The sequence below is a fragment of the Triplophysa dalaica genome, chromosome 11 (assembly GCF_015846415.1).
Source record: "Triplophysa dalaica isolate WHDGS20190420 chromosome 11, ASM1584641v1, whole genome shotgun sequence".
In the NCBI taxonomy this organism is placed as follows: Eukaryota; Metazoa; Chordata; class Actinopteri; order Cypriniformes; family Nemacheilidae; genus Triplophysa; species Triplophysa dalaica.
Genome location: NC_079552.1, coordinates 661,992 through 676,684, shown reverse-complemented (window position 1 = coordinate 676,684; position 14,693 = coordinate 661,992). Strand labels below are relative to the sequence as shown.

Below are 14,693 nucleotides of genomic sequence, written 5' to 3'. Positions count from 1 at the left end.
TTCATCCAGAGTGACTTGGACATGTGCGTTTAATCAGTATGTATGTTCTCTGAAAATTGAACACACAACCTTTTGTTTTGTCATCAGTTGTGCCATGTAGAACGACACATTTCTTCAAACTTTCAGATGATGTTCATGCAAATATAAAACTCTCTCTCTCTCTCTCTCTCTCTCTCTTTCTCTCTGTGTTTCCAGCTTTTAGAGTTTGATAAAGAGCTGTCAGTCTTTAAGGATCGTCTTCATGAGCTGGGAATCTCATTTCCTCCGAGGTACGAGCACATACAGAACTCACATACACCACAAACTAGAGAAGAGAAACATGTTTGTGTGTTAAAGGTGTTGTGTGTAATGATGTGATGTTAACTGTGTAGGTGTGTCAGTGTGTGATGTTGTGCTGCTAGGATCTGTATCTGTTCGCTGTACTTGATGTGTTGTACTTTGATTCAGACACACAGTGACTGTCTCCCCTGAGACTCTGTGACCCGTCTCTTCTGTCTTAATATTCTAAAGCCATAGTGGATTTCTTCCTCAAACAGATGAATTTACCATCAGGCCTTTCAGAGGGCCGGCCCGGCCCGGCGGGGGTGACGGAGATCTCGTGTATAGCGCGGGTGAACTAATGATGCTTGACCTTTGCCGTCGGCTCTGACTCAATCACAGCAGATAATGAAACGAAGGAATCAAACAATAATTACTTGATAAACTGCTGCACTCACTGCTGGCACAAGACCACAAGGAGAGAGAGAGAGAAAGAGAGAGCGAGAGCGAGAGCGAGAGAGAGCGCGAGAGCGAGAGAGAGAGAGAGAGAGAGAGAGAGAGAGAGAGAGAGAGAGAGAGAGAGAGAGAGCGAGAGAGAGCGAGAGAGAGAGAGCGAGAGAGAGCGAGAGAGAGAGAGCGAGAGAGAGAGAGAGAGAGAGAGATCGTGAGTGTGAGTGAGTGAGTGTTTGTGAAATTGTGTAAATCTGTCTGTGTGGAAGTAAACTCATGTTGTGTTGTAGTTGTGTACCGATGCGACACCTGCTGAGTTTCTGTTTTCTCATTCCAGTCTGTTATTATGATGGTAAAAGCCATAAGAGTGCTGTGATTGGCTGCTTTTCATGTCAGTTTGATGAAAGTGGGCGTCTCTTGAGAATAATCTGTGTTGTGAAGCAGACTTCATACTGACTGTTTTCAGACCATCAGAGCAGCTGATACAGGAGGTCATTTGAAAACCATCTCAAACACATTATTAACAGACCGGAGTGAATAGATAAGACACACTCCTTATGAGCAATCCAGAACATGTGATCATTCTTTATCACACAAAAGACCAGAGACACTCCTCACTATGTGTCACATGCACACCCTCTCACACAGATCGAGACGTAAAATTGTTTACATTTACATTTAGTCATTTGGCAGACGCTTTTATCCAAAGCGACTTACAGTGCACTTATTACAGGGACAATCCCCCTGGAGCAACATGGAGTAAAGTGTCTTGCTCAAGGACACACTGGTGGTGGCTGCTGGGATCAAACCAGCAACCTTTTGATTACCAGTTCAGTGGTTTAACCCACTAGACCACCATCTCCACCATGTTTGAGTACCTTCAGTCAACGTCCATTGACGGAAGTGGTGCCACTCGGCGGCCATGTTTGCAACACCTCTGGGCAGCTGTTTACATCATAGCAAGTCCACAATTAATCAGTGTTGATGTAGGATATAGAAAGTATTTAGTAATAAGTAATTATGGAGAGAGTATAGTACAGTAATCTAATGACACGACTTAAATCACCAAACTGAAGCTGAGTTGAGAGAACAGTGTTGTCTGCTTAAATGCTGTTTAAAGGGACAGTTCACCCAAAAACAAACATTCTGTCATTTACTCACTCTCAAATTGTTCCAAACATGTAACACAGAGAAAGATATTTGTAAGAACGCTTGGAACCAAACAGATCTCATCTCCCAAATAGTATTTATTTTCCCTTGGACGTTCTTACAAATATCTTCTTCTGTGTTTATCAGAACAAAGACATTTAAGCAGGTTTGGAACAACCCGAGAGTGAGTAAATAATGACAGAATGTTTGTTTTTGGGTGAACTGTCCCTTTAAACGTGAAATGATTTATGGTTTTACCATGTTTACCACAACAATCCTGTTGATTCACACTTCTAAAGTTCTGCTTTAATTGTTGTGGAGTGTTTCATTTGAATGATCATTTATGAATGAGCTTTAAAGCTGTGTGTTGACGTTCACAAACACCAATATTTCACAAAATATTGAATAAATACACTGTGATCTATTAGTATTTTCTAAAAACACTTTGGTGGTCAGTGTTGTGTAACTAAATACTAAGTAATTAGTTACTGTAATTTAATTACTTTTCCCTTGTGAAAGTAAAGTAGTGTTCTGATGTAATTAAACTAAATACTGTGTGTAATTTATGTGTGTACAATAGTGGAACTGACAAGTCTAACTTTAAAAACTCTGCTTTAATGTATAATTTTCATAATTGTAATACTTTGGTCAGTTAATAAGAGTACTTAATGTAGTTTAATATTATTTATTGGAATGAATTTAAAGAGCCGTTTCATGTCTATCCTTGAATCACTAAACATATTAAGGTTGATGAAGAAAACAGAAAGTCATTAGTAATACGTAATTAAATACTTTTTTGAGAGAGTCGTTTGTACAGTAATCTAATTACACTATTGAATATGTCATTAGTAACTAGTAATTCATTACTTTTTCACAGTAACTTGCACTGGTGGTGGTACTATGGTTTATTTATTTTTTAGTAAAACCATGGTACACATTTAAAAACAGTATAGTACTATTTAAACAAAAAACGTTACACTTCCCAAAAGTAAGCAACTCTGTCTAATAAAGAATACAACCCATGGTAGTCTGGGTAATCAGATATTTTAGTGGGTAACAGATCTCTTTTCACCTGTACTATCATGTGTTTGAGAATGTGCTGCGAGATGTAAATTCACAGTAAGAGTCCTGTGGAGCCGTGGCCTCTAACAACACCAGCACTCACACACACACCTGTGGAATTTAGTCGCCACTCGACAATATCAGAGCTGGAGCCACGCCGACCATACACATCACACACACACACGGGCTTCACACGCAAACTCAATCACATCAATAACAGCACTGGAGGGTTTTTACACATGTGGTCTCTCTCTGTTATCTGTAATGCTCTCAGGTCAGTGTATTAAATGGACGCGTGATTTTATTGTGTTCGATCAACGCAGAAATTGAACAGAAGGCTCGGCCGGCGGGAGTTCAGAGGACGGCGAGAGAGCGCAGGAGAAAGATGATATTATATTCTTTAACCAGGTTAGCGGGAAGGACCGCGACCGCCACTGACCTGCAGTCGTCTCTCAGAGCTTTAGCAGGCGACGCCGAGACCATGCGTGTCTGACTGTTTGTCCAGTCTAGACCGGAGAGGTCAGAGGTCACATGCTGTTATTCTTCACCGTGTGGTGTGGAGACCCGCAAGATATACTTGAGCCTTCAGACGTGTAGGGTACGGTTTGAGGAGATGAAACAAGTGTAGAAAAACAATCTTTCTTTTCCCCGTGACCCACAAACACACAGAACACACGCCAGCGTTTCAGCATTTATCAATGGAAACACACTTCAAATCTCTCTGTGTTTGATTGATTCCGTCCGATCCCACGGTTTTGTGACTTCCTGTCTCCTGTAGCGTATCGCATGACCTCTGACCTGACTTTATTAATAGTGGAGCTCTTATCGTTTGGCTCTTTGTCTTTGGTTTGTACGGGCCTCATTAAACAGCGGCCGTCTCAATGAAGCTCTGTTTGCCTTGTCACTGATAAGTCGTTGTGTTGAGCAAGTGAACAGCCCGTCGGGCTCCTCAGGTGATGTGGGACGAGGGCTCGGCCGGTGTGGTGCTGGGACAGAGTCACGTGATTGAAAACACGGGCTGCAGAACAACACGTGGCGCTTGGAGTTATTCACAAAAAACAAAGACGGAGAAGAAACACAACTGACTGATGACTTTTGTGGTCACTTCATGAAACAGACACAGGTGTGTGTTGATGTGACGAATCTCTGATTTTATTGTGTGATTGAGTTAGAATGACAGCGAGACGCAGATGTGTGTGTGTGTGATTGTTGAGTTTATCAGCGTGTTGTCATTAGTGAGTGTAATTAGTCTTGTTGCGAGGAGGAAGAGTGTGATAGTGTCTGACTGCGTCCGGTTCACACACCCACTGTCACAGTTTACACTGTTATATACTCATAATCACTAACATTAATCACCTGCACCACTGTTTACTGTCACACTACACACATATCTGTGTGTGTCTGAGTGTATGTGTGTCTGAGACTTAGTGTGTGTGTGTGCCTAAGAGTGAGTAAGTTTGTGTCAGACAGAGTGTGTCTGTGTTTGTATGTGCGCGAACGTGTGTGTGTGTGTGTGTGTCAGAGAGTGTGTGTGTGTGTGTGTGTGTGTGCCTAAGAGTGAGTAAGTTTGTGTCAGACAGAGTGTGTCTGTGTTTGTATGTGCGCGAACGTGTGTGTGTGTGTGTGTCAAAGAGTGTGTGTGTGACTAAGAGTGAGTAAGTTTGTGTCAGACAGAGTGTGTCTGTGTTTGTATGTGCGCGAACGTGTGTGTGTCAGAGAGTGTGTGTGTGCATTTGCATGTGTGTGTGCGTGCGTGTGTACGTGTGTCTAAGAGCAAGTAAGTATGTGTCAGAGTGTGTGTTTGTGAGCGTACATGTGTGTACGTGTGTCAGAGTGTGTGAGAGCGTGAGCTTGTGCATGTGTCTGCTCTTACATACATACAGACTGTAGAAAACATTATTATTATAATGATTATTTGCATTAATTTAAATCAGAATCAAAGCGTGGTTTAATTGACAGAAATGTATTGATAAACTAGTTCTCAAATGTATTGTTTCACTTGATCTATGTGTGTGCTTCAATATGAATTATAAATCTGTGTTTGACTTTAGCAAATGTTACACTTGACCGGCTGCCTATGTAGTGTACTTTAAATGCTTGAGAAGGCGACCGCCTCCATAGACGCTTCAGTAGGTTGTGGGACAGAGATACGGTGGACGGGTTTCATAGATCAGTAACAGATGAGCTTAATCCAGATGAAGGAGATCCACTAAGACTTCCTGAACTGTTTGTGTGGTCCAGGCTGACACCCCCGCCCCTGGATTCCCACACTCTGCATCTCTATCCCCTCTCTCTCTCTATCCTCCACTATCATTCACTCGCTCACTATTCATCTGCTCTTTCATGCTGAGAATCATCTCTTCAGCTCTCTTTAGCATACCAAAACTGCCCTTCATTTCCACATGCTTAAAGCGCCATCAATGCTAATTGCTCTCGGGCGTTCTGCAAAGGCCCCTCGCCGACACTTGTTTGGCCACACGGTCGGGGGGCTGTGTGTTAGCCGGATGCGGGCTAACTAGTCCCCCTCCCTCCTTTAACCCCTGCTAACCACCGCGGTTAGACCCTTGACCCTTGAGGGTTTGCGGTTGTCATGGCGACGGCTGGAATGGCGGCGGTGCTGATGGTGTTGTTGAAGCGCCGCTGTGTTTGATTAGCTGATTCTTGTAAATGAGCCGACGGCCCGTCTTGGCAACGGTGTGATAAACTGCTTTCACGCTCAATTGAGCCAATGGGAGTCTGTGTGTGTCCTAGCAGCCCATCACTTAGCTTCTGTCTTCCTGCTTAATTCACCTTCAGTTCTGATGTGTGTTTGTGGAAATATGACGCACGCTCTTTTTGAGCTTGAAACTTGAAACACGCTTCAGTCTAAATGACTTATCCTATCATCCTCAAGCACTCTTCATTGGCTTTGACTGCTTATGTGTTGTGTGCTGCAGTTACATTATCACAGATACTCAGACACACCTGACTAGAGGAGCAAAAAAAACACAATTACCACAAGGATTTATAAATCAATAACAATACATTTAGTCACTGTTGTCCTGTGACTGTTGTCCAGGTTACATGTTAACTTCTTATTAATAAACACTCATTCATAAACATTCTGATGAATAATACACATGGCTGTTATCATTAAACATTTTAATTATTGTTCAGTACTGTGTGATTATGTTAAATACTGTGATTATCAACAAACACTAAGATTATCGATGAGCATTTTGATTACTGATCAATACCGCGATTATCAATGGCCGTTTTGAAGAAGGATAAATACGGTGATTATTGATGAACACTGTGATTATTGATCAAGGTCGTGATTATCGATGAACATTGTTAAATGTATCTTGTGTGTTTTTGCAGTTATCCGTACAGTGAAGACTGCAGTCAGAGTAAACAGTACATGAACACTCGATGTCCTTCCTGGTGTGATCGGATCCTCATGTCGACCAGGGCCAAAGATCTGCTGCTGAAGGTCACTTCATTATTCACATTTCATGTTAAACTTCATACACATGTAAGAGAGAGAGAGTTTCAAAAGTCTGAATGAATATAAACTGAAAGTACGTTTAGATCATAAAGAGAATTTCATAAAACACATCTGTACAGAAGGACTAGTGTCTGACCCATCACTCATAATCTGGTGCAACAAAAGCGGTCCATTGGTTCTTTCTGTGTCGTCGTTGTTTGTTATGTGTACGAGGAATGAGGTTAATGACAGATCTGTATTTCTTCAAGAATAAACTAACACAAGTTCATCTGTAAATCAAGTCAGTGATGTCAAATGCAGATGTTTGTGGCGTCTCTCTCTTTGTCTTGTGCTTTAGTTGGGCATGGTAACCAGGGTGTTGCTATGCAGTTGGTCATTGTTGTGTACTTCATAAGGTGATGTTCCGCTCTCTAGATTCGTCTCTGGTCCTTCCTTGTGTGTAATATTTTTCCAGCTGTTTTCTTGTGAACGTTGTGCGTCTGGTCAGATAGAATGGAACTGTACCAGCACATCTCTCTCAGAGAAAGCTCTTGATCTGGTTGAACATGTTGTCTGCGGTCAATAATGATAATGATGCTGGACTGAGCAAACACTACTAATGACATATAACATATAACACACACACTGCTGTTTGCTTTCTTAATAGGCGTCAAGTACCCAGACAAAGTCTCTGCTGTCCGTGTGAGCGGCTCGTCCTCCGTCTAACACGCAGGCGTTACAGATTGTTTAGACATGGGCCTGTAAACAGCACTCATCTATCATGACACGCTCCGTTAGCTCTACGTCATGTTATTTTCTGCTTGCCGAGCCCTAACACGGCAAAGGTCTGCCGGCGGCGAGGGGGCCCGCGTGTGTGCCGTAATGAATACTCAGTGAAGCGAGCGCCGAGGAACGGCCCGGGCCCTGCCGTAATTTGTTTATCTGTCTAAAGATTACGCAGGCCGAAAATCCACAATTTTATGCTGCCTTTGTAAATTATCAAGTTTCTGTTTGATGAATGTATCGCAGCTTGGGGAGGCGCAGGATGCGTATGGTGGATACACACGTGTGTGTGTGTGTGTGTGTTTCCAGGTCATCAGCGTGACTCTGACCTGAGCTACTGTGTCTTATTGCTTTGAAGTTAATTCAGATTTAGTTTGTTGTTTCTGCTGCATGAGTCTTTTACTCATTCCTCTGTGTGTGTGTGTTACTCTTGTGTTTACTGGCATCTTCAAAAAGTGTTTAGTTCTGCTTAGAAAACACAATCTAGATGTGTGTGTGTCTGTGTGATTTCTGGAGAGCATCCACCACATCATATTTCACAGTTGATTTGTTTTTTTTCTTCCATTTAGATAAATATGATTGATGATTTTCTCCAGTTTAGGTTTAAAGCACTTCTGTGTAACACAGGTGTACAGCAGTTAGATTTAGTTTTTAAAAACTTTAGTAATGAGATCAAAAATTTATTCGCGCTTTGATTTATAAGCACTTAGATTTAACAATGTCGGAGTTGTTTTTACTGCTAAGATTTATTAATGTATTCTTTTTATTTTTGACATTGTTATAATAACATTTGTGTGTATGTGTGTGTGTGTGTGTGTGTGTGTGTTTCTACAGTCGGAGAGCGACGAGAAGTCAATAACATATGACCACATGGGACCTAACGTGTGTATGGGGGACCACAAGGTATAACTCGCCATGCTTTCTGTGCTATGTGTGTGTATGTTTGTGCGCGCGTGTGTGTGCGCGCGTGTGTGTGTGTTTGTTTGTGTGTGCGCGTGCGTGCACGTGTGTGTTGATATTTGTGAGGGTCAAATGTCCTCACTTACATACACTAGAAAATTCTTCACAGCCCTGCCATATTAGAAACAACCTTCTACTGAACGATTCTCAATATAATTCTTTTCTTCTCACATTTTTATATTCTAAAACACCTTTTTTTTACTACAGAGAGCATTTAGTGCAACAGAAAGACTGTGTGGATGTTAAAGGTTCTTTAAGGAACCGTACAAACAGATAAGGAGTTTTAAAAGAGCAGTAAAATATCATGACAAACAAGTAGTGAAGACATTTCAATGATGTTATCTCAATAAAACGACTCGTATCGATCAACTCATGTTTGTCTTTAGATCTAATTCTGTGCACATGTTTCTGTGAGAAGATAGAAAATATCATTAGCCTGATATAAAATCAATACAAGTCTATGGAATGAGCTTTCTAATATAGTGAAACAAACATGTGTGTGCGTGCGTGTGTGTGTTCTTGTGTCTGCATGCGTGTGTGTGCGTGTGTGTGCGTTTGTGTTTGTGCGTGTGTGTGTGTCATTGAACCAGACAGACTCAAACTGCTGTGACTATGATTCACGCTCACCTGCCAAAATCACATTGAGATGTTTCAGAAATGTCCAATGAATGTAGTTCTTTCAAAAGAACAACACACAAACAAGTGTGTGTGTGTGTGTGTGTGTGTGTGTATGTTTGTGAATAAACTGTTAACGAAAAAAACATTTCTGTCAATCTTCTGCATCTGTGATGCGTGACACTTGTTTTGATTTTCAGTTCAATTCACTTTTACAACTCTTTTCACCGTTTTCATTGATGCAAAGTATCTTAACATAAATTATGATTAAACAATAAGAATTATGAATAAATAAAGTACAGTATATGGGATTGAAATTAAAGTTTTTCTTTATGCAATGTACATTGATTAAACTAACCTGAAATAAACACTATGTTGGAATGTTTGAACCTGTATATTGTTTCATTAAAGTATATTATTTTAAATATGATCAGTACTTGAATCTTGTGCAGTGCAGTGTTCTTAACATAATGTTTGACTTTTTCCACAAAATGAGTCCAAATTAATTTCCAAAAGTATTTTACAGTAAGTTAATGGCATTATCTAAAGATCACTTGCTGTTGAATTCTTTTGATAAATTTCACTGTTTTTTTCAGCCTGTCTACCTGCACTTCCGGTTAACCTTCGGAAAACATGCCAATAAACACAAGTGTTGTGTTGTGCAGTGATGTGGTAAATATTATTTACTATTTATTTATTCATATTTAACACATAATAGATTTGCCTAAACCATGTTGAAATTTTCATAGCGTGTGTGTGTTTGTTTGTGTGTTTTTGTGCTTGTGTGTGTGTGTTAGTCAGGCGAATGGTGCCAAAGGATGCAGAAGATTTCATGAAAAGGTCCCCTGTGAGAAACTCAGGGACGGAGGGATGGACACACACACACACACACACACACAGAGGACCCTGTAAAGACTCTTCAGCAGGACTGACCAGTCGCATTTGTCGCAGTGCATGCAACACATCCATAGTAACCACACTCTGACATGAATGCTTTAATGTCAAAATCATCATGGATATTTACTGAACACACACACACACACACGGCTTCTGCACCCTGTCAGGTGGGACAGTTCCTCTAAAGGCAGAATCCATTCTGCCAAACGCAGCGCTGCGTTTCATCTATAAACACCGTAAGACTGTAACGGCCTTGTTTCCAAAACTCTAATAGAAACACTCTACGAATTTTAAAACATATATGTGCAAATTTTAGATATGCCTCTATAGCGTATGAGCTACTTCCATACAGTATGTAAGATGTTTTAAAAAGTGCAATGCAAAAACTATTGTTGTATCTCTCTAAAGCTGTAGGTTTATTTGTACATTGGATTATGATATATAGTGTGATGACTTTAGGTCTGTATTCTCTTTTTCGCTCTTAGAATAGACTTTATATTCTGTTTGATTTCTTAGTTTTCTTTTATCTTGTGTTATGATTTGTTGTAACTGTTGTGACACTCTGCCACGCCTCATATGGCTGCCAAGTCTCATTTAATATCTCAAACTTTAAAAGAGAGCATTTATTATCACTACCAAAATTGTTACGCTGACATGTGAATATGACAGACAAGCTTTGAGGTTTTCTAAGTATTTGAATAGACTAAATCGACATCATCATCCAAATATGCCAATGTTATTGAAATCTAGCCAATATAAAGAGGATTTTATATTTTCCTTTAAGCAGTGCCATAAATCATGTGAGTAGATAAGAGCGTTTGTTCTGGCAGTCTTGTTCAGTTATACAGTAACAGTACTGTTCTTATTCTTAACTTATTTCTGTGTGATAACGTTATGGTTCTGAATGTGATATTTTAAATAGGTTTGGGTATCTTTTTTTTATGATTATTTTCGTGGTTAGTTATTGTGCCAACTATTGAACACATAGAGTTTGAATTATGATGACATTGTGCCGTCTGGCTTTAAGAGAAAAATCTTCTCACATTAAGGGGCAGGAGGAAACTCTTTATAGTGTCCATGTTACACATTGATGTGATTCATTACAGAAGCAGAAGACATTAGAGATATGAAGGTATGATGTGTGTGCGTGTGTAATACGAACACTGTAAAGTGTGATGATGTCCTCCAGTATGTGAGCAGCTCTGCTCTTTAAACCTTTCCTCTATTGATTTCATTCACAACACTACAGAGTTGAATCCATTAGATTGATTCTTGATTTGTAAATCACCTCAGTGGGAATGATTTTGTGTCCCGGACTGTGATTTGGTCAAGACAAAACTGCTTGTTAACGTGTTTTTTTCCCCACAGGTCAGCCGGTAAAATCCACTGTCCTCTTAAAGCAGATAGATATTAGAGCTCCAGAAGCAATAAAACCATTAGAAGTCATTAATGAGTGTTTGTCACATCCGTTTCCCACTGACACTCAAAAGTTTACAGCCCTTTACATTTTTACATCTGTGTAGCCGCCGACGCCTGAATACAACAAAGATTTTGTGGTGTTTGAAAAAAAACATTTATCACAACCCTCTATCTTCGTCGTCATATAATTATTCTTATGTTATGTATTCATATTATACTGATAAAATTCATCCAATGAATAAACTTTTTTTGCTGTGACAGAATGTTTGACTTCCACATAAATGAGCGAAGTGCACAATATTAAACATTTAGGTTTTAAATATACTGTTAAATAAAATCATGTTTGGTATATTGTGAGGATTAAAATTACTGCCTACGAATATGTTTACAAAATTGAGTAAAATGTGCAAAGTAACGAGAAACAAATGACGCGTGTATAAAAAAAAGTAAAATTTGTTATTTAAATAACGCCTCGTCTGGAAAATTATAAAAACACCCTAAAAAATATTGAACTCCTGTAAAATAGAAAAATAGTGAACTGTAATTAATTATAGAATTACATTGAGCACTCACAGAAATAACAGCTGTTAAAAAATCTGAATTTGTCCAATGCAAGAAATGAATCTGTGTTAGGCTACAGTGATATTTGAATTTGGATAAAATGTTGCTTCTAATTTAAAATTTACTTTTTAAATATTGGTAATAATACAATTTTATGATTGTTGTTTTTTATTACAGGGCGATTTACAGGCGGACAAACAACTTATTTATCGAAAATATCTAAAACGGATATTTGTTCTTTCAAAAGCGCTTCAAACACAGCAAATCACATTATTTAAAAATGAACAAAACATATTTAAAAGATTGGCTTGTTAAATAATTTATTGATAATACAAAGTTTATCTTTCTTCCTTCAGCACGGAAGCAATAATATTCTCTTCATCGGATATTTAATGTCCATCTGTGTCTGTTTTTCGTGTTGAGAGATCAAACAAAAACTCCTTCACTGAAAGCAAAAGCGTCCAGAAGGACATCGAAAGAAAAATCTTTTCACATTATTTACAACACTGCCTTTATACACATTCTGTGTCTGCTTCTGAAATCAAATAAAGATGTCAAATTTAGGCGTCGTTATTCTTCTGCGACTGAAGAAAAAGATCTTCAGCCTGTATGAGGATGAGTGGAGAGTCTTCGTGAAGGTTTAATAACATAATTTACTCAGTAAAAAATATATATACATCTCACGTACACGTCTAACTGTACAGCTGCATTGAAAGTAAACGAGAAGGAGCCTCTCCGTGTGTTTGTACCCTGCTTTCTCCAGAAAGAGTCTCTGATCCGATCACAAAGTGTCCGAGCTGTTGCTGCACGGGCTGATCAGACCCACATTACTGGCTTTGTGCTTTTTTAACAGTCTCGTGATCTTCTCGTCGTCGGAGTTTGGGTCCAGAGGTTTGTTATATTCATCATCCTCCTCGTTGTCCGAGCTCTCCTTCATCTTCTCAGTCTCTGAGTCGTGTTTCTTCTTGGCTGTGGCCATTTCAGCCGCGTGCCTCTTGCGCCATTTAGTTCTTCTGTTCTGAAACCAAACCTGCAAAACCAAGAAAACCAAGTTAACAACCATAACTCATGGACCGCATTCAACAAACTTAAATAAATACAATTAAAACTGAACTGATTTGTGTTTCAATAGAATAAAAAATAACTGCATTTGGCATCAGTGATGTTTGTGCCTTCAGGTAAAAGTGTAGGCAAAATAATTCAATATTATTCATTATCGGTTATAGTCACACACAATTTGGTAGGCTAGTTAAATTTGTTTGCAAACTCCTCTGTAATTCTCTCCTACTGACTGAAAAAATCAACTCTATATGTAATAAAATCGTATGACTGTATGAATGTGCCAGTCACATTTTTAAGAGCAATAAAAGAGTGTTTTTATTTTTACCTTGACTTGACTCTCGGTCATTCCCAGGGAATAGGCGAGTCGAGCTCTCTCTGGACCGGCCAGATATTTGGTCTGCTCGAAGGTTTTCTCCAGGGCGAAGATCTGCTGTCCTGAGAATGTTGGCCTGGAGTGTTTCTTCTTGCCATCCTTGTCCAACATCATGTTTGCTTGAGGAGGAGCACAAATGAGAAAAGTTCAGCCAAACAAACTCAAATGACGCAAATGATGATGTAAATAGAAAACCAGGATCAACATCGAACCTCTAGATGTATATTTTAACAATTGCGCACGTTGGCACAGCGGTTCTGATGCAGGCCGTGAACACACTTACCCGGACAGTGCATCCGCGGGTCTCTCCAGGGCGACCCCTGCATCATTCCGGGCCAAAAGATAGGCGCCCTCCCGGGCAACTCCGTCAAGGGTTTGGGATACCGGGACACGGCCGCGGGGTTAAAGTACATCCCGGCTGATGTGGCCAGGCCGTTGATCCTGGGAAAGCCCGAAAGCAGCTGTCCAGCTGTAGTGATGGGTCTCCCCAATATGTCGCTTATTCCATGCGGGGTTCCCAGCGCGAACTGAGAGTTCAGATTGCTCAGAGGAGTCTTGAACCCGACGGGGTTCTGCAGGGTGTACGGGAATAACGAGTTCTTCATCTCGGTCATGTTGTGCAGCGCTGCCAGCGGGGTGCTGCCCAGGACGAACGCGCTCTGCCGGTTAGTGTCCATCTGCCCCACCGCTAACATGGGTACGAGCGCACGGGGACGAGGCGTGAAAGAAAAGGCATAAAAAGCGCAAGCGTGCACGCGAAGTTTACCGAGCGCAACTTATCCAAGGCGACGGAAGCACTTCTTGCAACTTTTCAACTCTTTCCACAGTCAAAAGCAAAAGGCGTCCCACGGTGTTTCACGCGCGTCCTGAAACGGAATCCACTCGGGGGCAGTCGGGAGATTTTACGCCCGGGTTGAGCGCTCGAATATCCCGCATCTGAACATCGGGTGCGCGTTGATGATCTCTGGTTGTGCTGCGAGCGCAACGGGAAGAGCTGATAACCGCGCCGCCACCTGCGACCACGCGTCTCCTATTGGAAGAAGCGAAGGGACGCCGCTCTCTGATTGGAGGACGCGGGCGGGGCATTTGCATGCGCATCATCGGGACAAAGCCGCAGTCCATCAAGCGCGTATTGTAGCGCCATTAATGACGCGCCTGAATGTAGAAATCATTGTTTCGACATTTGACAAAACAGACGCGTTTACTGTATGAGCCATTACAGCTGACAGTAAGTACATTAACCTGCTGTATAATCACATTTTACTGCTCGTTTTTTATTCGGGACAAACGTTTATTATTCTGTTCGTTAAAAAAAAAACTGTTTGAGAACTTTAAAGTGTTAAAAAAATCGATTGCATCGTGATTTCTTGGAGAAACTTGTGACAAAATACGAACACTATTTTTATGTTTATGTGATTCGTTTGAACGGCTTATTAAAACTTCAAATTTGTCGAGAAAAAAAATAAGAGTTTTGTAATGAAAATAACATGTTTTTTTCCGTGCACGCGCAGCTAATTATTTACAGCATTCTTCTGTTATTTCGCGTATAAAATAATTGTAAAACTTATCTTCAAGTTGCACTTGTGTTAACTCCATTTTTTTAATCTTAACATTTACATCTTAAGTATTGTTACATGC

At 40.4% G+C, this 14,693-nt stretch overlaps 2 protein-coding genes across 3 annotated transcripts in view; one reads left to right on the top strand and one right to left on the bottom strand.

Moving 5' to 3' along the window:
• LOC130431921 (inositol polyphosphate-5-phosphatase A-like) overlaps positions 1-11,322 on the top strand; it is a 105,217-nt gene extending 93,895 nt beyond the window's left edge. The window contains exons 12-16 of one of the 2 annotated variants that reach the window (XM_056761142.1): positions 196-269; positions 6,280-6,391; positions 8,003-8,071; positions 9,340-9,415; positions 9,541-11,322. In XM_056761142.1, the coding sequence (XP_056617120.1) occupies positions 196-269; positions 6,280-6,391; positions 8,003-8,071; positions 9,340-9,411 (327 nt within the window). In that variant the 3' untranslated portion in view covers positions 9,412-9,415; positions 9,541-11,322. Of the gene's footprint in view, positions 1-195; positions 270-6,279; positions 6,392-8,002; positions 8,072-9,339; positions 9,416-9,492 lie in introns of both variants that reach the window. The other variant, XM_056761143.1, reaches the window with a different exon arrangement.
• A 617-nt stretch (positions 11,323-11,939) lies between these two features.
• On the bottom strand, positions 11,940-14,435 carry nkx6.2 (NK6 homeobox 2). Its single transcript, XM_056761015.1, has 3 exons — positions 13,339-14,435; positions 13,008-13,174; positions 11,940-12,650 (listed from the first exon to the last, which is right to left on the bottom strand). The coding sequence occupies exons 1-3, from the start codon at positions 13,748-13,750 to the stop codon at positions 12,402-12,404; spliced, it is 828 nt and encodes a 275-aa protein (XP_056616993.1). The 5' UTR covers positions 13,751-14,435; the 3' UTR covers positions 11,940-12,401.
• Between the last annotated feature and the right edge of the window lie 258 nt (positions 14,436-14,693).